The 24,501-nt window shown below is 35.2% G+C and overlaps 2 protein-coding genes across 10 annotated transcripts; one reads left to right on the top strand and one right to left on the bottom strand.

Annotated features, from left to right (window-relative positions):
* Positions 1 to 3,420: 3,420 nt before the first annotated feature.
* On the bottom strand, positions 3,421 to 13,293 carry LOC147393803 (G-box-binding factor 3-like). 8 transcript variants are annotated; one of them, XM_086455526.1, is made up of 13 exons: positions 13,040 to 13,288; positions 11,181 to 11,254; positions 10,176 to 10,220; positions 9,936 to 10,047; positions 9,706 to 9,786; positions 8,547 to 8,603; positions 8,243 to 8,385; positions 7,992 to 8,049; positions 7,834 to 7,882; positions 7,170 to 7,381; positions 5,644 to 5,721; positions 5,422 to 5,547; positions 3,421 to 4,104 (listed from the first exon to the last, which is right to left on the bottom strand). In XM_086455526.1, exons 3-13 carry the CDS (start codon positions 10,214 to 10,216, stop codon positions 3,874 to 3,876), a joined length of 1,188 nt encoding a protein of 395 aa, XP_086311652.1. In that variant the 5' UTR covers positions 10,217 to 10,220; positions 11,181 to 11,254; positions 13,040 to 13,288; the 3' UTR covers positions 3,421 to 3,873. The 8 variants fall into 8 exon arrangements, with proteins under 8 accessions (XP_086311652.1, XP_086311646.1, XP_086311647.1 ...); XM_086455520.1 differs by having other exon boundaries at positions 9,936 to 10,034; positions 11,181 to 11,316; positions 13,040 to 13,287; XM_086455521.1 differs by having other exon boundaries at positions 9,936 to 10,034; positions 11,181 to 11,310; positions 13,040 to 13,287.
* A 6,357-nt stretch (positions 13,294 to 19,650) lies between these two features.
* Positions 19,651 to 24,259, top strand: LOC147393802 (Ubiquitin-associated/translation elongation factor EF1B protein). 2 transcript variants are annotated; one of them, XM_086456588.1, is made up of 5 exons: positions 19,651 to 19,900; positions 20,201 to 20,253; positions 20,433 to 20,597; positions 23,102 to 23,203; positions 23,855 to 24,259. In XM_086456588.1, the coding sequence occupies exons 1-5, from the start codon at positions 19,702 to 19,704 to the stop codon at positions 23,987 to 23,989; spliced, it is 654 nt and encodes a 217-aa protein (XP_086312714.1). In that variant the 5' UTR covers positions 19,651 to 19,701; the 3' UTR covers positions 23,990 to 24,259. The 2 variants fall into 2 exon arrangements, with proteins under 2 accessions (XP_086312714.1, XP_086312715.1); XM_086456589.1 differs by having other exon boundaries at positions 19,654 to 19,897.
* Positions 24,260 to 24,501: the final 242 nt, after the last annotated feature.

The raw sequence follows: 24,501 nt of genomic DNA, 5'->3' as shown, positions 1-24,501 counted from the left end.
AATAGTTTTTACTTCAAACTCATTTTAAACTTTTACATTTGGAGAAAAGTGAAAATCAAGTTGTTACAAGATAAAAATGAATCGTGATAATCTGGCTAACTCACATGGCAAACTCAATCGACTATCCTGACGTGACAAGTTTGAAAATCATAGATCTACGTTCCTCGGGATATAAACTGTACTTCCCCATAAAAACGTATATCTTGAGGGAATCATGTATCCCAAGGAGCACAAATCTACGATTCTCGAACTTATCACATCAGGTAAGTCGATTGAATATGGCAGTTGGGATAGTCAGATTATCACAACTCAAGTAAAATGGCTAATGATTTTTCTGACTCAAGTATTTTTACTCTGTTTGACGTGGCAAGGGCATAGAACTGTTGATTCTTTCTTGTGTATCTCGAAGAAAACGAGCTACGATTTTGTGCCATTTCCACATCAGACTGAGTGAAAATACTTAAGTCCGAAAATCACCGACTCGATTAAAATAGAACCCTAGAATGCTTTTAGAGCCTAAAAAGTGTGGGAAACAATCCCCAAAAAACCTTCCTAGATGCTGTTTATGATGTGGGGGTAGAGTGAGTTATGGGTGGTCATACGTTTGGACTTTATTCTTTAAATCACATAGGGCGCACGTTAGATTCTGTCGGAATTAGGTTGGGGGAAAGGACGTAAGAAGTTATCTCAGCACATGGAGGATGACACGATCATCTGTTTGAATTGTGAGCCCGGCAGGCGCGAAAATTCTCTCAAGAAAACTATCGGCGCACATTAGTTATCATCCTATGGATTAGGTAAAGTGCGCACATTAGTTATCATCCTAAGGAAGTTGGTTATTTTTTTTTTCTTTCTCACACTCCAACAGCCATTATGACATCAGCAATAAGAGAGAGAAATTATCTCTCCTCCATGGTGGAAAATGGAAATTTTCTGATCGGATCATCTTGTTCATTCAAAAATATGATCCAATGCCACAGGGTTGGAGAGGATGAAATTCTAAGAATTTTAAAATAATTATAAAAAAAATCTTTATTTTTTATTGATGAATTTTTATTTTAAATTGGGGTACTTGGTAGTCGTCCATAGTCAAGAGGCATGTCATTAAGTTTAAAACATAGGATTACTTCAAATATTCTCAAATAAATATGTTTCTTTAAATTTCAAAATTCGTTGAAAAGGTAATTATGTCATTTTTACTTCAAAATTTTTATTTAGACAAATATTTGATAAAATAAGTACTAAACATAAAGGACTTTTTGGTACATATTTTTAAAAAATAAGTCTTGGGGTCATTGTCCCCCAAAAAAATGTTGTTTTATTCCCATTTTTTTCAGTCTTTTTCATATGACAAATCTTTATTATTATTGTTATTATTATCAATTTCTTATTTTTTTCAGTGTGGGAGTTGACATATAATAGAATTTGGTGACTCATAAATGTAAAAAATATGGAATTTTATGATAATAACTTGATTTTATAAATTTCAATTATATATATATGTCCCATTTTCAACGTTTTTTTCAAAAAAATTCCTTGTCATTTTAAACCCGTACTCCTACTTTGTAACTATGTGTGACTCATAAAAACAAGTGAAACCCTTTCCTTACTAAAGATAGTAAGATTTTGAGTCTTACCAGAGCCCTCTAACTCATATATACGTATAGAATGAAAAATAATAATTTCTTTCAAATTAGATTCGAGGTTTTGAAAATGGACAACTACCAAACTTCAACATAACTCCCAAGCTTAAAAATGAAATTCAACAATGAAAAATAATTTATTTTTGAATTTCATTTTTTAAAATTTATAGAATTTCGTCTTCTACAACCCCAAAGCATCGGATCATATTGCCAAGAGCTGAGCCCAAGGACCCTCAGCAGGGGCGGAGCTAGGATTTTCTTGTAGTGGGGGCAAACTATGATTAGTTGTATAGTTGAAGAACTTAAATGGAGGGAGGTGAGGGTGTAGGGACAAAAATTGAAGGGACATGAGGGTGTGGGGGCAAATGGGGAGAGAGATGAGGGAGTGGAGACAAATGAGATATGTAATTAATTGAAAATATAGGAGTGTCTCAAAGTTTTGTGGGGGGCAATTGCCCCCACCAAAACCTTACTAGCTCCGCCCCTGACCCTTAGTAAGGGTGAAATCCTTGCTAACTTAGACTAGGAAGACTAAAAACAACAGGCCTTGTAAAACACCCTTTGGGACCCACTGGCAATGAATGCTTGGCCCACTCCTACCATTGCTAGATATAGGCATATAGCATGCTCTATGTTTTTTATTAAACCCATTGGATCCCTCAATTCCTGTAAAGTAGTCCTCATGGGAATAGTGAAAAAATTCTCCGATTTTACAAAAAAAAATCGAGATTAGTTTATGTTTCTTTCAATCAGTGATTTAATCCAGACTTATTAGAAAAACTTTGAAAAATTCATTTTTATTTTATATTTAATATGAAAAATTGTAATTTTGTTTAATATTATATTTAAAACATGAAATACACATTTTTATACCATTCTTAAGTAATATTATATTTTCATTTTTTTGATCTTTTTCCCTAACATAGTTGAATTTTTTTTTCCCTAATTTTTCCCTTGCTGAAGTTTCATGAATCCCAACTTTTTGACTATGCTTATGGGGGATTTTTTTCAACAATCGGCACAACTCGAGATATTATACAAGCAATCCAAATCCACTTCATCGACAATCAATTGTGGTACTTGTCAAAAAGTTTTCCAATCATTTCATGTCAAGGGATTAACAGTTATCATTTCATGTCAAGGGATTGACAGTTTTTACTCACCCGCTGTCTTTCATCGACTATCAATATGGTACTTGTCAAAGAGTTTTCCAATCATTTCGTGTCAAGGGATTGACAGTTTTTACTTGTCTGCTGTCGTTAAAGAATCTCTCGACACCCAAGTCAGATTTATGATACAATTGACTAAAATCTAATCCATCACATATTCCTTGGCTGGGCAAATGACATGAAGAATGGTGCGTTATTTAGACGCTTAAGAAAGTCAGGTGGTTGGATATCATATTTTTTTGGGAAATGTATTTATTGTTATTTTAAATAATAAAAAAATCATACTGATTTATACCATGATTATGTGTTGCATTTTATTTTTTTTTAGTCAAATTTTCAAATAGACTTTTTATTGTCAAAAATCCATTTGAGTCTATTTCGCTCAAGACCATCACCATTATTTTTCCTGAACCAAATATTAGATTTTGAATCTAATCGATAATAACCTTCAAAATCATCGGAAACTTCAGTGAGAAATTCTGAAATTAGATCCGTAAGTCGACTATGAGTATATTTTGGAGGGGGGGGGGGGTGTCAATGAGCCGAAAACGCCAAATGCGCTGTAATCTATTTTAAATAAAATCTATTTTAAATAAAAGACGAGAGAATGCAGAAACAACATTTTACTTTCAAACCAAGTTTCCAATAATACGTGGTTGAGCAAAACAAAGTTTACAAACCTTCTCACTGCATCTCCAACAATAATTGGTAGGATTGCATCTACCACTTCAGAAATCCAAGCAGCAGGGGAAGCAAGGAACCAATAAGTTTAATACACAACATCATTCATAATTCTCTTCAATGTTACAATAATTTCAAGTTTCAATGAAAATCTCCCTCGGACCTGTGGAATCTAATAGACCACATTAGAGAAACAATTTCCAATCGAAAACATCAGACTTACCTATTGAACTCAGTTTGGCGTCATTTACGGCAAGAGTTGTCCTGAATTACTGTTAGTAGAAATTATGGCCGGTAATTTTTTGCCGAAACCACAAATTAAGTTAAAATAAGGGAGAGCGGGGGCACGAAGTCTTGTTGCACAAACATCAGTTCCTTGATCAGCCCGCAACCACAGCATTGGCTTTGGTACTCGATTCTAAGAGTTGATGTAGCTTGGTTCCAGAATTTGAGTTTTCATGGGTTGCACTCTCTCGTTGCATGCTTTTAGTAACAGAGACAGAGTTGTTGTTCACTCTAGATAGGAAGTTCTCTGTACTGAGAGTTGGAACACCCTCTGCTTCCATGTCATTGGAAGCCAAAAGTTCCGACTGAGAAATTTTCAGCTTCTCCTGTAAGATGAAACCCAAGCAAGTTCAACATAAATATTAAAGATGTAGGAAAGGCATTTTAGTACACTATTGCACAGTATTTATTAAACCCAAAATCATCATTTCCACCAATCTATAGCATTATGTTGAGTTTAGTTCCACATCGGACACTCTTTGCCTTGTCTCTTTCCTTTTAAGCTCCTGGGCCTCCCCACTCATTGCCAAATGGTATCAGATCAGGCCTTTCCATCCTCCACGTCACCCAGTTCATATCTCGGCCCAGTTCGGTCCACACGTACGGGGGCGTGTTAGAGTTTAGTCCCACATCGGACACTCAATTGCTTTGTCTTTCTCCTTATAAGCTCCTGGGCCTCTCCATTCATTGCCAATTGGTTATGAGTTGGACCCCCAAACTTATCGCATTAAAGCCAACAAAATTTAAGAAACTGGGCAGAATTGTAATGACAATGAACATGCCTAAATCTAATATATTTTTAAACCGAAATGACTGAGATGAAACAGATTTGCTGAAATCTTATGTAATTCTGTATCATCTCATCTAGACATCTCAGCATCATTGGTGAATGGGAATATACATTGGAGGAATTCTCTGTATGTCACATACTGTATCGATCTAGATGATCTCGTTTTTCTCCTACCGAAACAATGCCTTCATGCAAGATTTTAAACCATGGATATGAGCACAAGTGTCAAATTCCAAACAAATATGAAATGTAGGGTTCAGCAAAACCCAAAAAATAAGATTCAAACTCAATATCATATTTTAAATAATTCATAACAAATGATTGGTTATCAAAGCCTTATCCCAAAATTTTAGGGTCAACTGAACTGCAGAATGTTTGTCTGTGATGGGCGACACCCTAATCATGCAAATGATGTCAGCAATGAGGCATCTTCTTCTAGGGAAAATTTTCTTTAATGAAAAATGAGGGTTTTTAACCTTGTTGCATCAACATGATATTTTCCCTACAAAACCATGTTTCCCCTCAGACGAACTAGGATTGTCCAATGTGATGTATGGGCGCAATAATCCATCTTGGAGGGGTCATGTGTACAATATAGTGGTGGATATAAGAGTTCCATCCTTCCGCTCAAATGTTCTATACATGGGCTAGCCATTCATGAAGTGGCTCAGGAATTCGTGCCCCAATTCTGATGTCCATACTGTACGCATTGTATGGACTACGGACCAAATATAGTATCAAATGAGTGCCATAACCGTCTATAAAGCCCTAACAAGGTGAAAGGATAGCAATAAGGTCCATCAGTCAAGGACAAGGATTGTGATAGATAATGAGGGGATAAGAGAGCGAGTACCATTAGTGCAGCATTCTTGAGCCTCAATTTTTCTGAATTTTTTGTTAATTGACTTATTTCCGACTTAAGGGACAAATTCTCAGCACTTAGGGATTCAACTTTCACCACAAGTTCTTCAGTCTCCGCCTGGAAGAAGAGAACAACAAGACTGACATGATGAATGGTCCAAACAGAACGAAATAGAAGAATTAAAGAATAGGCATGTTCACATATTTCCTGTACCTGCTTCCTTAACCTTGATCTTCTAGCAGATTCTCTGTTGGCCTGTTTCCTCCTTTCCCGTTTAAGCTCCCGTTCATCCTGAGGAAGTAAGCACCAATAAATAATGTGAAAAAAAAAGGGGGGAAAAAACGTACACATTTGCAACCCAAAGCTAACAAACCACAATTAATACCCAAAGCTAACAAACCCCAATTAATGAGTTGAATGGCCAACTAGCATTGAATCAGTTTGCTAGCTGATTACTAGTGAAATCATCACTTGTACCTTAGGCCTTTTGGTTAAGGTCAGTTTACTAAACTACTTTTATTCCTCGACATATTTTCATATGATGCTTTCTGTGTTAGGAAACTTGGTCACGGTAATATTCAGAATTACCCATTCAAATTCAAGAATTCAGAAGTTGATGAACATACAATTCAAAGCATAGTAAATTATATTTGACGCACAAATATAAACAATGAAGAAATACTAGAGAATGAAACATTTTTCAAAGAATCCAGTTAGTGTACAACCCTGTCAGCCAATGTGTATGTACCAACACAGCTAGAACACCTATTAATACTGTTGTTGCTTTCTGATTGATTGACAGGGAAATTCTAGTACAATATTGCTCCTTTTTTCGGATATTTCCTTTTGGTTTCTACTGGTCTAGACATGATTCACAACAAGATAAATCCTGGCTCAAGATCGATATGGTGGCACATAACAAAGACAGCAGTTATAGTTCTCTCATGAGTCAACACATTCAAATATGGACACCAGTGGCGGAAATGAAGAGTTGGGAAATGGGTTACAACTCTTCATGTCCAAAAATCAAGAACCTTGATATGAATAAACACATCATGTACAATATGCTGATATCATGACCTGGTTTTCAGTTTTTCTAAGCTGAATGACCTTTTTTTAGTGCTTTGTCATGCCAACTGTAATGAAACTTCTCATATTGCAGAGATGTTTAAGCAATAAGGTTTGGCATCATATGCAGTGCATGTGTGCGTCATTATTACATAGATGTGAGGTACAGATTTGAGAGTACCTTAAGATGGAAAAAAAAAATATTCTCCTTTTAAGGGGCTTTGGAACAGTAATCATAGAAAAGAATGGTATGGGACTTTCTAATTTTCAAAATAAGATAAAGAGTATAACTATACTTGTGCATTTACAAACATTTAATTCAAATACGGTCAACAAATAATCTGATAAATCCTTTAAAAACTCGATGAATCAATCAGGTCATGCACCAAGCCCCATATACAATTCAGCTAGCTCAGTTCTTCATTGATTCAACCATATCGAATTTGATAAATCCCAACAGACCTCCAGGTCAATATTGTTTAGCATTTTCATGATTAATGCCTGTTGCTAGCCAAATGTTGGATGGAATAGAAAAGGAAAACTAGGCTCCACACCTAGTCTTACTAGAACTTATTTATAATGAAAACTTGAAAAAATTTGCAAAAGACTTAGTGGTATAGAGAAGCTACAAGTATTAAACAACTAAACAGATAGTAATCTAAAAATTGTACCTTTATCCGGAGTTCCGAAGGTAAACTATCATGAGCTGGTAAATCTGATCCCTGTGTGGGAGGAAACGTAGCTGCAATAGTCTTTGCTTTCCCATCAGGTGAAGGTACAGTTCCTACAGGATTCCCCACAACACTAGCTGAAGCCATAGTAACTACATATGCCTCTCCACCATATATGGGATGGGCCTCTGTATCAAGTTTCTCATCCTTGACTGAAAAAAAAAATTGAGCAAACAAGCAAGGCTGAAATGATATACTAAACACAATAAAATTCCAAAACCAAGCCACCAACTACATAATTCCCTTTCTAAACTAAACCCAGGCAGGGCAGAATAATACTTGGCCATATTAATTGAGTTGTCACTCAAGAACAGAGGTTAGAAGTACCAGGGGAACAATGTCATAGTCCCAGGTTCATAATGTTATAGTAAACCAAGGTCTCTACAATTCTAGATTGATGCAGCACCAGTGGGAACAAGGTGTAATCCAACAATTATGCCAATCATGCATCCAATGATCTGTATTTTAGGCCATATGGAACATAAGATGTTGGTTATCAAGTATGTGGACCTGACACCAGACTGACAAGCCTATGCCCACCCAGTTATGACATCTTATAGTATTGGTTCCAAGAAATAATCCTGGGTTGACAATGTTATCATACCTGTGGTGGCTACACCCTTGCATCTTCTTTTCCTCTGCTTTTGGTCCCCCTAATAGGAGACAGAAGATCATAATAAATATTCGTTATTTTACACTTAAAAATTAAAACAATGAGATTGATGACATTAAGCATCAATCATAAAAAAAAAAAATTCTTACTCCTACAGCAGTATTCCCATCACTTGCATTACTGGAACCTTCTGTCCCACAGTCCAACCTGTACCCAAGGTCATCAAGTTCAAGAGTTAGCAAAGCAGAAAATTTAACTGGTTGTTGTAAACCATGGATATCTACAAAGTGGGACTCACTTAATAGGTCTACAACTCCTACATGTGCACCACAGGTAGGGTATGGGGGAAGAGAAGACAGGAAAATATCAGCATAGAGAATTTGGTATAAGATAAACAAACCTCTGTGATACCTCAGCACTCCCAGAATTTTCATTGCCTATTGACACTGTAAGCCCACCAAACCCTTTCAACTTCTTCATTAAGCCTCGACCTTTATTGTTGGACGACTTAGCAGGTGTTGCTAAGCTCAAAGGAGTTGCCACCTGCATTGTCACAATAGTTAGATATGACCCCCCCTTTGATGCAGAAATGAAAGCTTCTTCCCATCTTTCCTCCCGGATGAAAGTATTCCTCATGTTTTTCTGTCAAAATTAGCTTAGTTTGTGATATGTATAAGAGGAAATCGGAGGAAAAATTCTGTTACCATGGCTTCGGATACAGCAGTGGGAGATGAATTCCCATGGCCTTGTGAATGTGAGCCCTGGACATAGAACAATAAATTAATGTATTAGAGAATTTCTTCCTAGATTAGGTTTAATTTCAAATTAGAACTACTACGTTTTTTTTCTCTGAGAAGATAAAGTTCATCCAGTGTCATTAACCAACCAATAGCTGTACTGTGTTGCACGTGATCCTTTTTTTTTGGGGATAGGCAAGCAAGGGTTAGTGGTCAACAAAGGATGAAATCACATTCAATGGGTTTTGAACCCAGATTGTGGTATCAACATTCACAAACCTTGCCAACTTATCACCTTCCGATACAAGTGACCCTTGATCGGAAGTTCCAAACCATCCACATGATGAGCCCTTGAATAACATGTGTGCCAAATTTTACCCTTCATCTTGGGCCGGGATGAACTCAAACCAAAGTGACAACTTTTAAAAGATTGGGTTAAGCTGGGAGCACAATCCAACTCAATGTCAGGTTTCCCAAAAATTACATAATAGTTTTTCAACAAACATGATACAACTTAAGTTAGGGTGGAGAGTAGTAATCCAGACTAATACCGTTCATGCTGAGGACCTTAGATCAAACCTTGAATTGGTCAGGTTATTTTATAATTTTCAGTACACAGATTTGGACTTGGCTAGGTCTCAACCGACCTCGAATCGCACCTCATCCATAATTATCTGATATTATCATTTTTTTTTTATAAATAATTATCTGATTTTATCATTGATATTTGAACAGTTACTTAAGTTGAAGTATATTCTTTTACCATTGAACTACCTTGAGTTATATCTTTAATCATGGCATGGTCTGGCAATTCAAAGTCTGACCATCACTTCAAGTCCAGATTATAATATATTGACCTTGATCCTTCGTTAAGCCTTACGTGCATGAAATTGTCATCAAAATATAATGAGCTTGTGGTTATCAGACACCTCTCTTCCCTTAGGATTCTACAGAAGGTACTCAAGGCATGTTCAACCTTTTACAACCACCATCTCTTTGGTCTTTCATTTTGGGTTCAGTAAGTTGGTGCCAAATTTGCAAACAAGAGGTTGCAGCAAGGAAGGTACAACCATTTCTCTAACCAAGTAGCAAAAATAGATGCAGTTTCATCTAAATATAAACTTACAGGTGGAACTAAAGGATGAGCATAAACACCTCCATGTGAGTAGATTGCCGCATAGGGTGTGCCATAAGGTGGCACTAGAGGCTGAGACAATTAAGCAGGTGATGAGTTGAGAATCTCACTAAGCAAATAGTCTATTTTGTAGATTTGCTACAAACCTTGAATATAAAATTGCAAGAAAGACCAGATAGAAGACAAGGTAAAGGGCAAATTATCCTGAATAGGAGGAATACCTGAGGTGTTCCCCACATATATGGGTGAGGAGGATGGCCAGATGTAATTGCCGAATTGAAATATGGAGGTGGTATAGTGACTCCTGGCCCATAATATGCCTGAACATGTAAGCTAAAGAGCGAGTCATTTTTCATGAGCTATTTTCTTCTTGAGTCAGAGTTCTGGGCTTTTGAATTGTTCACCACAAATAACCGAATAGATAGATAAAGAGAGGAATAAGTGTGCATAAAGTAAATAACCTGGATAGCTGCCCAATTGGGATATGCATGAATGTTGGCATGTTCCTGCCAGCACAGAAAGATATACAACTATTCACGCACTAATATGAACCACCAAGAGGTATCAAAAAGTTTATGGTCCTAAACATAACCACCCGCAAACATATAGAAACGTGAGTCGGTATATTTTACTTGCTATTCTGACCTGTTGGTGGAACCCATACAGAGGTCATGTTGGACGATGAAATCATACATTGAGTTGTCCATGCACTGAATATCATCCTCTAAAAGTCAATCCCATATGTCTAACCTCATGAAAGCTGACTTGAAGTTGAATATCCGGTCCGGACCATCCAATTAAACAGCTACTTTAGATCAACTTTCCATATGGGAAATAATGTCAGAATGAACTAACTCTTGGTGGTGAAATCACCAGTGAGGACAATCATCGTATTGTTCAATTGTCTAACATGATGATCTCTTCATGGCCTCGCCAATAGAAGTAAGAGTAGAGAGCGAGAAATCCACAAGAGAGAGAGAGAGATGGGGGGAGTGTGTATGTGTGTGCGTGTGCGGGCGCGCGCGTCGGGATATTAAGATACCTTTTTTGGACACACTAAATGACACTTTCTTATGGGGTCCACATGGAAATGAGTGGATGATTTTCAGGGAGGATTATCACCTCACCATGTGAATCGGCCTCACCTAGAATCAGCTCAGTTTGAAATTTCTAGCTTTATCAAAAGAGAGTTGTAAAATGAAAAAAATATGGGCCGTGCAATGTACACATTGCTCAAGTAATGGCATTGTTTATTTATCTATTTATTGCAACTAGAGGTAATTCAAATAATAAGAGTTTCTTTAAATAGAACAAATACACTAATTATTAAGAAGGTAAATAGGTATAACAATTATATAACTTTTTGGGCTTAGACCCATAGCTCAGTTGGTTTAACACACTGCAAAGCAACTCTTCAAAAATCATCCACAAACTTCATGGAAGACTCAATAATTTTTCTCACTCACCTGTGTAGGTGAACATACTTTCTCACAATTAGATGGTGTCTCAGCTTCACTATTTCCCATGGTTAAGTTCCCAACTGAAAGGTAGCAAATTCTTTAGAGCAGACGTAAAATCCCTTTATCACAGCAAGCTCTGTTGCTAGGATAAAAAATTTCAGTCAGATTCATTGAAACTAAAAGATGTACAAGGAACTAGGAGATTTGATAGAATAATGTTTTGTGATACATAACCAAAAAAAAAAGGTAACAAAAGAAATGCCACATGAGAAACATGTAAAGTATGTTTTCTTTTAGGGAATACTGTCTCAGAGATCCTTTCATCTAAGAGGATAAAAACGCTAAAAGAACTTATCCACTACTAATAATGTGCTCGAAGGATGAGGTCCTTTCTAGTGGGACTGTAGAAAATATATTTGAGTGCACATTGGTTTTCTTGAGACGTAGATATTTCCAGTACTACCCACTAATTGAAATGATAATTCAGCATATGGCTGCTGCCTAGTTTTTGTAACTTGATTGCACTTAAGATCCCCATTGTGAACTGCCAATTGCAGCTATACAACCCAACGAACAATAGATATGCCCTGATTTACAAAGTAAACGAACTATGTTTTAACTAGCCATCTAATTGAACACTTACTCAACCTTCCTACGGGCTGTCACAAAATTCGTCAAACTTGGTTGAAAATTCAGAAAAAAAAAAATTTTTGCCAAAAAGGAGTGTTGAAAAAAAAAATCAACTATTAATAGGATAGATCGAAAAAATCAGTGATTATTAAATTATAAAAAGCATCAATTTTTTAAAAAAATTGTCGTTTTTCTTTTAATAAATCAGTAATTTATTAAAAAATCAGCATTTGTTATTTAATCACAGATTTTGTTGACCTACCCCTTTATTTGATTTTTTTTTTTTTCTTTCGCCCTACCCCCTCACCTGAAATTTTTTCAGATATATTCAAATTAACCAAATTGACTCTTGTTGAATAATTGTCTAATCCGAACTTAGTTACTATGCCTACTGGGGCTTATAGCCTATTTCGATCACCAATTTTGTGACCTGAAAAAAAAAAAACTAAAATTTCCTTTCAAAAAAAGCCTTTTTGGACAAAATGGTGCTCCAAATAGGCCAATGGAAAGTTAAACTTCTATTTTACCATATAAATCTAAGGATGGAAAGCATGGTACCATCACATGCCCAACAAAATATGAAAGAAATAATAGATTTCAAAATTATACAAGATTATTCTCTGATATAATTTTGGAGGTCTTACCAACTTTAAAGAAGAAGCACCTTCAAGCAGGAACCTATTTGAGGTTTGAAGGTATCTTATTAGTCATTTTCGTATTACAGATGAGGGTTTTTTTATTCAATCTCCACACATGATTTTTGATAAAGACAGGATATCAATGTCGTTTTACAAACATGAAACCTACTTCTCCATTTAACTTTACCATCAAACATGCATGAAGTAATGTGTGCTAAATTACGAAATTACCCTCGTTCCATGAGAAAGCAATCGTAAGGCAGTAAACCTGAGCTAAAGCTTTATGTTTTTTTGCTTGAAACCTAGTTTTTCATTTATTTCCTGATAATCTGGTTGTGTGGATATCTGTATTGTGATTCTTCAAAGTTTAGAGGCTCGTTCAGATAGCCATTTTTGTACCAAAATGAGAGAAAATCATAAGATCCGAATAAAACTTATAAATCAAATCAACGAAAAAACGTAGCAGTTACAACATTCTACTTCAAAAATTACAGAAAATCATATATCAACGTAAGCTCCAAATTCAAAAATTCAACCTTCATCGAAATTCGAAACTTCCAGATAAAATTCAATAAATCAGACTTAAGATCGACATACCTGAAACTGTAGATTCCTAAACCTCGTAGAATCCCTGAAAAAAAAAAAAAAACACACACACACACACACACACAAAATCTCCTCCTCGTGAACTCCGAAACTGAGAAACAAACTCGCAAGCTTCAGCACCGAGAGAGAGAGAGAGAGAGAGAGATTTAGGAGTAAAAAAACCCTAATTATCTTCTCTTCTTCATCATTTTTCCTTTTTTTTTCTCTCTCTCTCTTCTGAAGGAGAAGAGAAATAGCTTTTGTTGCAGAGCGGGGAAAGAGTAGCGGGAAGAAGAAGTAGCCAAGGCGACAGCCACGTCATTCAGCACGTGTCAGAATAACCGACTTATATACGACATGTATACAAAAGATATGGTAGTAGTTGAGTTGGCCATCGATATTCGTGCAGGCCATTCAATTTTTCTGCGTCAGGTACCCTGTACACGTGGAGGCTATTCTAGCGATATACGCATCGTTTGTCTTAGTTGACCAACCTATCACGTGGCTTTCGTGTATATTAGTGCCCACGTTAACAAAGCCCATAGATTCTATAATTTGATCACTCATTGACATTATGCTTCAATTTAGCATAATTGTCTGAGGGTTTAATCTAACTAATCAAAATTTAAATAAATTCAAATGATGATCTAAAAATAAGGGGAGTAAAGTGATCATCAATGATACGAAATGTGAAGGATATTCTTTTTGTAAAGGAGGCATCAACGACACACAACACCTAGAGATCTGGTGAACATAAGAAACTCTTATAAAGGAGACATCAACGATACACAACACCTAGAGATCTAGTGAACACAAGAAACTCAGACGATCACATCTGAGTTTGAACGATTAAGTAAATTCAATTGAGTTAGTCAAACTTATAATTGGGTTCTGATCTCCATGTCTTGAAATAGAGTATGGTTAAAAACACATGACTAAATGACTTAGTCATAATTCATAAATCTATAAAAATTAAAGATTTGACGAGGTTAAAAAATATTGAATATTAATAAGGAAATCCCAAAAAAATATTGATTGAATAAGAAAATAATTTCGATTACATATATTCTTAATTAAAATCTACATTTTTAATTGGATAAAAATCAAATTGACAACAAGATTTGAGGGGATCTCAAGGTTTTACCTTTATAAGTATATATAGATACAAACTCTTTTTAAAAAGAAAAGGTTTTTCCCCTCTTTACACTTCTATTTATTATTTTTTTTCAATTTTATCTCATTTGAGATCGAAGAGGTTGTGTTACAGGTACATCCAACATTAAGGAGAAGATCATTGAAGATCCTAAGATGGCATATCTCCAAGCTCGTTGTGTCCACTTACAAACATCTCCTCAATCTCTATATTACAAAAAAAAAAAAAAAAAACAATTCATGTGCCCTCAAAGACATGAGAACAAGCTCACATTCATAATATATAAATTAAGTGGCAAAATTACATTAGTTTTTTATTTATTTATTAATTATTATTATTATTTTTTTTTTTTTGGTAAATGTCATTTCAAAATTTTAGTTAGTTAGTTGTCAGTTCCTTTAGTCACATCACTAGTTATTTCTTCCTCGGAGAATTTTTTTTTCTCACATGGCATCCACTCAGCTTTAAGTACTTTCGTCTCTACTAGATTAACTTGTACTCAACATCCTAACTAAAGGTTGAGTGCTAATGTACTCTTGAGAGAGATGTCGTTTTTTGGACTCATTAATGTAGAACTCATGATTTATTGATCATTTTAAACCTTAAGATTGAATATTAATTTTATTTACTAGATCTCGATACAATAAGTCTACTTAGGACTTTTTTCATTACAAGTGTAGTGAATTGCCTATACGCTAATAGGTTTTTTATTCAAAAATTTCACTCGATTTGTACTCGACTAACGTGATAAGGGCACAAACTTGTTGTATTTTTTCTTGTGTATACCTAAGAAAAGATCTGTGGTTTTGTGCCCTTGCCACATCAACGGAGTACAAATCAAGTGAAAATTTTTGAGTAAAAAAATCACAACTCTTACATATATGCAATTCTACATGTACTCTAGATTGTACAATTTCCCATTGTTCACGCAATAATTATTAATCTGGTCTTCGTTTTTCATGTGGATTATGCAGATACTTTTAAACTAACAAGGGAAAATTACATAAAGAGGGTTAAATATATTAATATTTATAAAAATGTTATTTAAAAAAAAATTATTTAAATTATTGGACAGTCTAACGTTTTAGTAACTCACTAGACCATCATTTTAACATGTTGTATACAAAGCTTTACCAAAAATGCCCTCCAAAGGATTAAAACATTGGACTATCTGGCATTTTAATGTGTTCCTCCTGGGCATTCGAAGTGGTAAAACACATCAAAACACAGGACAGTCCAGCAAGTTACTAAAACGCTGGACTATCCAACAACTTAAATCACTTTTGGTAATTTCTTTAAAAAAATTAATAAATAGTTTAATATTTATTTGCCTTTTAGTAATTTCCCTATTACTATAATAACCACATCAATAAAATATTCATCAAAATATTTTTTAAAATTGTGTTATAGTGAATGACATGTAGTCAACTTACATTTTAGGAGAAATTGTTTGAGTAATTGTATTTTCCTTAATTATTGTGTTAGCCATTCTTTTAAAAATTTCAAAGACACCCGTACATCTAATTTCTTAATTCTATATTTTTATGGAAATGAAAATTTACACAATTCATTGTATAACAATTTTCATAAAATAAAATAAAAAATTAAGAAAACCAACAAATGATTAAATTATTTTTGCAAAATACTCACCTTAAAACATCCTATATTTTATTTGGAATGGGTACGTAGATCTATTTCTTCGCTTTTTGATCAATAAGTTAGTGGAGTCCAAAGTAGATGGTCTCCATTGCATTACCCATCCAATAACATTTTTTTGGGTCATAAAATTTCTAAGACCCAAAATAGATCGCTCCACTTGGTTATTCTTTGTTTTTTAAGGAATAAATTCAGTCAATTAACTGAAAATAAGTCAATTTCAAACCTATTTAAATATGAGTTGAATTAAAAAAAATATTAGAATATTTATGGGTAGCACAATTGAAATGGATAGCCCATGACTATCATAAGCATTCGATGACCCATATTACTAGTTCAAAATTTTAGATCATAAAGGCTTCTATAACAAAGTTTCTACGGGTTTTGTTAACGTGTCTTTTAATGACACAAGTTAAACTACAATAAATACACCTTGAGAATAAGCATATGGGATTTCTCATGAATGCCCAAAGTAACCAAGCATAACGGCTTAACGACCCATACGTCTGATGTGAGTGTTTCCCTACGCGACTTGTTATCGTCAAAGTGCAATGAGTACACCTTAGCAATCAGCTTTGGAGGGTATTTTCGGTACAAAATCCAATTTTCCTTGTGTATTTTTTGCACTTTAACGTATGCCCTAACAAACCCAATTTCTACAAAGTCGAGGGTATTTAGGTAAATCCACTTTTCCGCGTGGTCTAAGTCATGACCCCACCAGTCTAAGTCGGTGAGGTGGTTTCACTCTGACGTGTCAATCCATGCTCATAAAGAATTAGTGGGTCCTACTATCCGATTTCCCCAAAGATGCGACTCCAGCTCATGCATCCCACCTGCGACATCTTATGATGGACCACGTGTGATCACGAGGTCCACGTGGGAGATCGCCAGGTTTCGACCTCTCATTGGTAAGATGTCTGTGGTTACAACTAAGTATTAAAAGCTGCAAGTACGTGACAGATGTGCTGGTGCGCTGTAGCGTCAGCATGAAATGTGGGCCGTTAGATGTGGACGTAGACCGACGGAGATGCTTGTTTTGCAGTAAAGTACAAAAAGACAAATGAAATGTGGGTTCTGACGTGTGAAGCCTTTTTTTTTAAGGGTGTCGTGTCAAGCAATCACTTTAGGTGTATCGTACGCCACGTTTTGATGAGGTCAGTTGACGTGGACACGAAGTAAAGTAGTTTTCAACAAATGTACAAATTTCCACGTGTTAGGTAGATACTTTTTTAATATACTTTGCTTGTATCTGATAATTCTCTACTCTAGACTCTAGTTATTTGGATCATGATCTACCCAATTTGTCAAGTTTGTTAACGTGTGCTCTTGAGGGTAATCTTTGGGAATACTCAAGTGAGGGAATTTTGATTAAAAGAAAATAAAGGGCATTTTCGGCACAAATTTTGGATGATATCTTAATAATTCATTTGGTAGAATTTTCTTTTGGTAATAGTCCCTACACCTCATCCCTCATCTCTTGTTTATAATATCTTTGAACTACCCTTCTCTCATCTTCTTTCATATAATTAGATTTTTCAATGAAGATTATAATCATTTTCAACGATCTTTGATCATGAATGATGGATGGAGAATGCTCTTCTCTTAATTTTGAACATTAAGACGTTTTTTTTTTTCGATGATTTATAACAAAAAATGAAGAATTAAGTAGAGACTCTAATTTTTTTTTAATGATTATATATATAAAATTAGGATCCAACTCCAAAAAAAATATGAAAATATCTCGATCACATTTACAGGCTATTTCAACATTTGTATTTTATAATTCATTACTTAGTGTCAAGTTCACCATATTTACAAAGATCCTCCACTGAAGGTTGTGTATACATGTCATTTCCTGTAGGGAACCCTTTTAACTTAGACGAGGGATAGTTCATGTCCAAGATAAGACTTGCAACATTCTTTCATTCACGAGAGATGTTGATGATCACGAGAGACATGTGTCAGTCGCTGTCTCAACAAACAATTTTTCACAGTCTAATTTTAATTGGGAAGATACTGTAATATTCGATAAATTTATAATAAAAAATATTGGCCATTAAAGTTGGCAAGCTGAGCCTTGATAAGCTCCTCAAAAAGAGTAGATCAAAGTGTTTGAAATCCCACGAAGCAATGAATTCTGTGGGGCTACCCTCCACGGTCTGATTGATCCTTGAATCAACTATTTAATCAATACACTTAGGGCTGCCAATGGACCGGGCTGGGATAGATTCGGGCCCGCCTTTTAAGTCTTAAAAACTTGGCCGGAACCCTACCAACTAAATATCGGGCCGGGCTTAAGAAATCAAATCTTAGTCCAAGCCTAGTCCACCCCGAGTCATTTGCGGGCCAGGCAAAATCCACTTTTAACTCTTTTTTATTGTATGAAGAGTATAACAAATAATAATAAATTAATCAAAATAATATTTTATCATCACATTTGCATTCTATATAATAATATTTCATGGTTACCATTATTAATTTATAATTTTTTTTTAAATATAGTGAAACGGGCCAGGAAACGCAACCGGCCTATATTGAAAACCAAAATCCGGCCCTATAATAAAAAGGGCTTAGCCCAGCCCAAGAAGATAAATAAATGGACTAAAATACTAAACCCAAACCCAGTCCATTACGGGCCTATCAGGATTGGGCCAATTGTCCGGCCCATTTACAGCACTATATAATTTAGAATCACTTTGAACCGGTTAATACCAGACCCACGGTGCCGATCCAATCCTAAAATCCAATTTTCAAATTAAAGATGCACGCTTTGACCACGTTCTTCTGTGAAACAAAAAATTATACTAAGTATAAAGACCAAAATACCCCTATGCCCTACTTCTTTGTCTGCACCGGGACGCTCCAATTCCAACATTTTTCAACCTCTAGAAATTGATTTAGAAAAAAAAAAAATTACCAATTTTAAAACTAAAGTTGTACCCTTTGACCAAGTTCTTCTGTGAAAGACAAAAAGATTACTTAATAAAGAGACCAAAATACCCTTATTTCCAACTTCTTTAGCCCCGACAGCACGTTTCAATTCCAATATCTTCAATCTCTAGAAATTGGAAAATAACCACAAACAAAACCCTAAAAATTTAAGCCTAGCATTACTTTGTTGTATACACCTTTTCTTATTGATGCTTGCATAGCGTGTTTAATGTTTATTTTATTTTTTTGATAACCAGCATTCCTGTGGATAGCATATCGGACTTGTATTTACGCTTTGCCTAATCCATAGACCATGTTTTTGTACAAGGATTAGTCCAAGGATACGTGCAACGTCCGCACATCACACACACCAAGTAAGTGAGGATGCGTCCTCGTGGGTGTCTCCACAGTAATTAATGCTCATACTAAGTATCTAACTCACAACCTACGAGCATTAATCGCTTATTGATTGAGATGTTGAAAATGTTGGTTGTTGATGATGTTTAGTAAAATTAACGTCAAAGATTCAACTAATACCAGGTTGTGGAAGCTCTCAACTATTGTTCCTCTAAGCAATGACAACTTTCCTCTATGTTATAAAATGTGAAATTTGAGATTGTTCTCCTCATGCATTTGAAAGAGGGGCGTTAATTATTATTAAAATGGCAAAAAAATCTCCAAGGATTAGAAAGATAAGGGTTACTTTGGTATTTTTGACAAGAATCGTTAGTTTCTAACGGAAGACTGAAGTCAAGCCACGTCAAGGGGTATATTATAAGTTTGAAAACTCAGGGCATCTCTCGTATAGAAGAAAACACGGAGGGGCATTTAAAATTATCCATAATTCTTTCCAAAGAAGTTTGCGTGTTCTTCTAATTCGCAACCAAAACAACATCTTATTCTACCTCTTCTCTCTCTCTCTCTCTCTCGATTAATGGATTACGATCACAGAAACACAGTGGGCCCACCTTACGATTCACATATCCCGATGTACAGACCAACAGTCACGAATCCATCATCAAGCCATAAACACCATGGCTCTTCCCTCTACCCCAGAGTGGGTCAACCCGGTCAACCACCCAGTCATACCATCATACCTCCGTCCGTACGGACATCTTCCTCCACCTCTTGTAATAATTCTCTTCGTCTCTCTCCTTCTGTTTATTTTTATAATTTTTGTTTTGTTTCTGAATTTCAATTTTTAGTCTTATTTAAATTTTAAAAAAATTTCTGTTTTTTTTATTCTTTATACACAAACATAGTCTGGTTGAGAAAAATAGTTTTCAAAATCATATATTAAAAGAATTTTTATTATTATTTATAAGAATTAAAAAACCCTCATTTTCGTTCTATATCGATGTGCGAAGCTTATATAGAATTGGGTATTTCATGGGAAGGTCTGAATTCATGTTTTGATTTGGTTTGATTTGCAGCTGGATTGGGAATTAGGGTTGCAATAAAACCAGAATACCAGATAACTCCCCCTGTAAGTTCTTGTTGGTTTGTTTCAATTATGAGTGATGGAAATTGAAATCCGATCAGATTTTAGAATATAAATATATGTACTTTGTAATTAAACATCGTAATGTAGTTTGAAATCTATTAAAGTAGGCAAATTTTTTTATATATAGGATTAAGTTTTTGGGTTGGATGTTAACTTTGCAGCCTCAATTGTTGCCCCAAGTGGAAGATATTCCACGGTGTACGTTTCAATTTGATTTTGAATTTGAGAGGAAGATACTAGCCGAGGCGGGAAAGGAGAGCTCGAATTGGAGCCGACTTGGGCTCGAAAACCTTCCATCTAAAGCTGCTCAATCAAATTCTTCTTCGGTACAGTTTACTTTCATCGCAATCTCATAATGATAATTTTACTACTTTTTACCAATGGGTTTGATCTTAATGCTTGATATATGAGCCTATGTTGTAAAATGTATGGAGCATGAGTTATAAAACCTCCTCGCGGTTTTAGAAAACCAATAAGAAACTCGAGGACAATTATCATCATCTAAGCTTTATCCAAAATGTTGAATCCGTCGTGTAATTCCACCTAGCATATAATTATCTGCTTTGATATTATAACTTTATTTTGAATATGAGGCTGACCAAAACACTTACTAAGTATGACACCAATTGCATCAATTTATCAACACGTGTTACTTTAGTAAGAAAAGATATGAAGACACATGCCTTGATCGAAGACATGGATGTTGAATTTGTTAAATACAAGTAATTTATATTCCAAACTTGATCATTCTAGATCCACAATGTTTTTTGCTTCCATTTTCCGGGGGCTCCAAAATCCCATCTAAAGTGGCTTTTTTATGTCTAATTTGCTTCTCTTGAAAAGATTCTAACACTTGATCACGTAATTATCCATAGGAGAATCATAATTTTCTTGCTACACTTGTAAAGTGAATGGTGAATCACTTAATCACTTTCTAGTGCTTTGTGACATAGCTAGAAAGTAGTGATCATATCCTCCACCCCACCACCCTCTTTTAAGAACTCTACCATTATTTGTGTCGTCTCTTATTCCTAATCAGGATACTATGGTCTTTAGCGCTAGATGTAGGATTGTTTGGGGCATGGTTCTGTTTATAGTTTGTTGGAGCATCTACAAAGTGCATTACAGAGATACCTTGAAGGAAAGGTTGGATCTGTGCACGATTTTCATGGGCATCAAAGCTCACATATTCATTTCGTCAAAGCTGCACAAGGAATTTCAGGAAGAGAGGGTGGGCCTTCTTCATTTTTTTCCCGATGGAATAGCTCAATATAGTTGTTTTTTCTTCTATAAAATTTCCGCCTACATTTCATGAATATATAAATGGGTGGGTTCTTTTTGTTAGCTTTTAGTCATATATGTTGTAACTATGTCAAATAGAATTCCTCTTGTTCTAAAAATTGTTTATGTCAAATAGGATTTGATGTTGCTGAACCTAGAAATTGAGGTGAGATTAAGACGAAATCCTAGAACATTCCTTTGTTTAGTTAGCATAGCTTTTAAAACAACTTTTTTGTGGATTCTTCATTTGGCTTGCATCTCTCAGGAGGTCAAGCTTCCCTGGGGTAGATTTTTCCTATGAATGCATTTGGGAAATGGATGCAATCCAGTTTTTGCAAATTGGGCAAACATGAGGGAATTTCTATAGGATGTGTGGAAAACGCTACAAGAAACATGTGGGAAATGTTACAAGGTTATTTGGGAAAATGTACCGAAAATACAATAGAAAAACATTTGAATTTATTTATTATTCTATACATCCTGGGTTTGTTTTATATTCTTTAGAGTAGATTATTTTCTTTTCAAACTCGTGCTGCGTAAGATGTATGTAAACTAGCAACATTTTCGTGTTCTTTATTGTAGGATTGGAGAGAGTGGATATGTGTTATGCCTATTTACATTAATTTTTTTTTTTTTTTGTTTTGCTTGCATGATGCCTATTTAAGAAGTTGTTCTTCACTATTATTAGGTTTATTGATGGATTGATCTAATAAAAAAATCAAAAGTCAAGAAACCTAATTTATACTCTCGAGCTTAGTTACTAAATGAGATTTAGGACACTGTTCATTTATATATCTGTCCAATTATTCAATCAGTGGGCTTGTTTAAAAGATTTCTAAGACTAATAATGATTTAGACAAACCAAAATAGCTAGATCCATAGCATTCAAATGAGGCATCTTATACATCTTCACGCATTTCCCCTCACGTTTCCCTTGATGTTCCTACTTGTTTCCCATTGCCTGTTTCACTTATAATTTTTTAGGGCCATTTCCTGCTTCCACTTCACACACCTATTTCCTTCTCTGACAACTCTGATTTGTATTGGTACACTTTAGTGTTAAGGAACTTTAGAATGTGTAGCTTTTTTTTGCTTATATAAAAAAGTGTAGCTCTTGTAGTGAAATAAATGACAATTTGTTCAAAAGTGAGGGTATAAATGTGCAAGTAGTTGGTTATAGGAGTATAGTGGATTGGAAGCACATATTGAATGGTAGCATCACCCCGGCTTCCAAGTTATCCATCAAGATCCCTGAAGTCCATGGTATTCTTGTAGTCTGTGAATGTCATAAAACCTGTGGATTTGAAAAATGTTACTCTCTTAATTTTTCATTATTAAGTACATGTAACTTGATTATTTTTTTAAGAGTAAAACAAGTTTTGGAACTATTGAAGTTTCATTTGTCTACTGTGGGGATGTCACATTTTTGCTAGGCATCTTATAAAAGTGCATTGAGATCGTAATAATTCCTGCTTTCATGTTTAGCAAGTCATGATATCCATCAGCTGGATATACCTGGAAACTGGATGTAATACTATTTGTGTTTCAGGGCTCTGTGACAGATCCAATAGTGAGCAAATACATCGCCTCAGGACTCAGCCGAGAAGCCGTGACCCTTGCTGTTGCGAATTATGGAGACAATCCAACCAAGGTACCTTATCGTCACCTAAAAGTCTCACATGAAGTCTTGCATATGGTTTTTTGGTTTGCTTCCCCATAATTCTCTTCCATGCATATGGATGTTGCACACGAAGGTGGGTTTGCACCATTAATTTAATGGGGCACTAGAATAGAGATCTCCCACTCCCAACTGTTTGTATCACAGTGCTACTATTTAAACCTTCCAAAATATCCAATTGTTTGGATGGCCAAACATGAACTTTGTGTCTTGTATCTTTACATTACAATTTTATTGCATCAAGATACACATTACACAACACATCTGTTATCACGAGTAGGAGGAAAAAAGATAAGATCTTTTAGGAGGTTGACCAGAATTCCATCTACATCCCGGGCTCCAATCTTTTAACTCTTATTTATCTTCCTGCTTTAATATGACGTACATGAAAAGGTGTCGCGTGACACCTATCAGATTTTTCATGTCTAACTTCCAATGTGCCATCCCAAGCAGTCTGATACACAGTCTTCCCAACTTCTCTGGTCGTTCAAAGTTAGCCGTACATATCTCAATGTGATGTGTGCCTGTTCCAAACGCAAATATTTTAAACCTACATTGTCTTTGCAAAGGTGTAATGTGATTTGTTCTCAAATTGTGCAACTAAAGTGTGTTGTTTGTCTTCAGGTTCGGGAATTTGTTAATGGATATAACCTCCTTCGAGAAATGGGATTCCCGCCAAACAATATTGGTGAAGCATTAGCCACGTATGATAATGACACAGACAAGGCATTGGCACATTTTCTTAACAGTTCGTCCTGATGATGCAAAGAAACATATGGATTTCACAGTATATTAGGTGTATAGTGTTTTATGCTTTCTGCCTACAGATCTGTCTGAGTAACGGTATATGAATATGAAATAAACTTGTTTCTCTTCAATTCAAAGGATAGTTAGGAAGTTCACAGGGTTTATACTTTAATTTATGGTAGTTTTGTGTATCATGAGGCCTACTTTTATGTAGGGTATCAAAATGTTACGACTTTATTGCTCCATATTATTTAAATTTGTGGATGCAGCCATGGTGACACACTTGGCCAAGTGTTCATGTAGTGAATATTAGCTCTCATCATAATTTATAAACAAGTTCATGGAATCGAAATAGCCAATGTATTCTCGGGATACCTGTTTTATCCAGGGGACTGACTAATTGCACACTATTAATTGCTGGTTGCATGTCAAACTTAAAAAAATTCCCTTTGTTTTTAGTATTTTTATAACCTCTATCAGCCTACAAGTTGCACTTCAATACTTAATGTTATAGGGTTTAAAAT

The sequence above is a fragment of the Akebia trifoliata genome, chromosome 10 (assembly GCF_017979445.1).
Source record: "Akebia trifoliata isolate Shusen 1 chromosome 10, ASM1797944v1, whole genome shotgun sequence".
Lineage (NCBI taxonomy): Eukaryota > Viridiplantae > Streptophyta > Magnoliopsida > Ranunculales > Lardizabalaceae > Akebia > Akebia trifoliata.
This window is presented reverse-complemented; position numbering and strand designations above follow the sequence as displayed.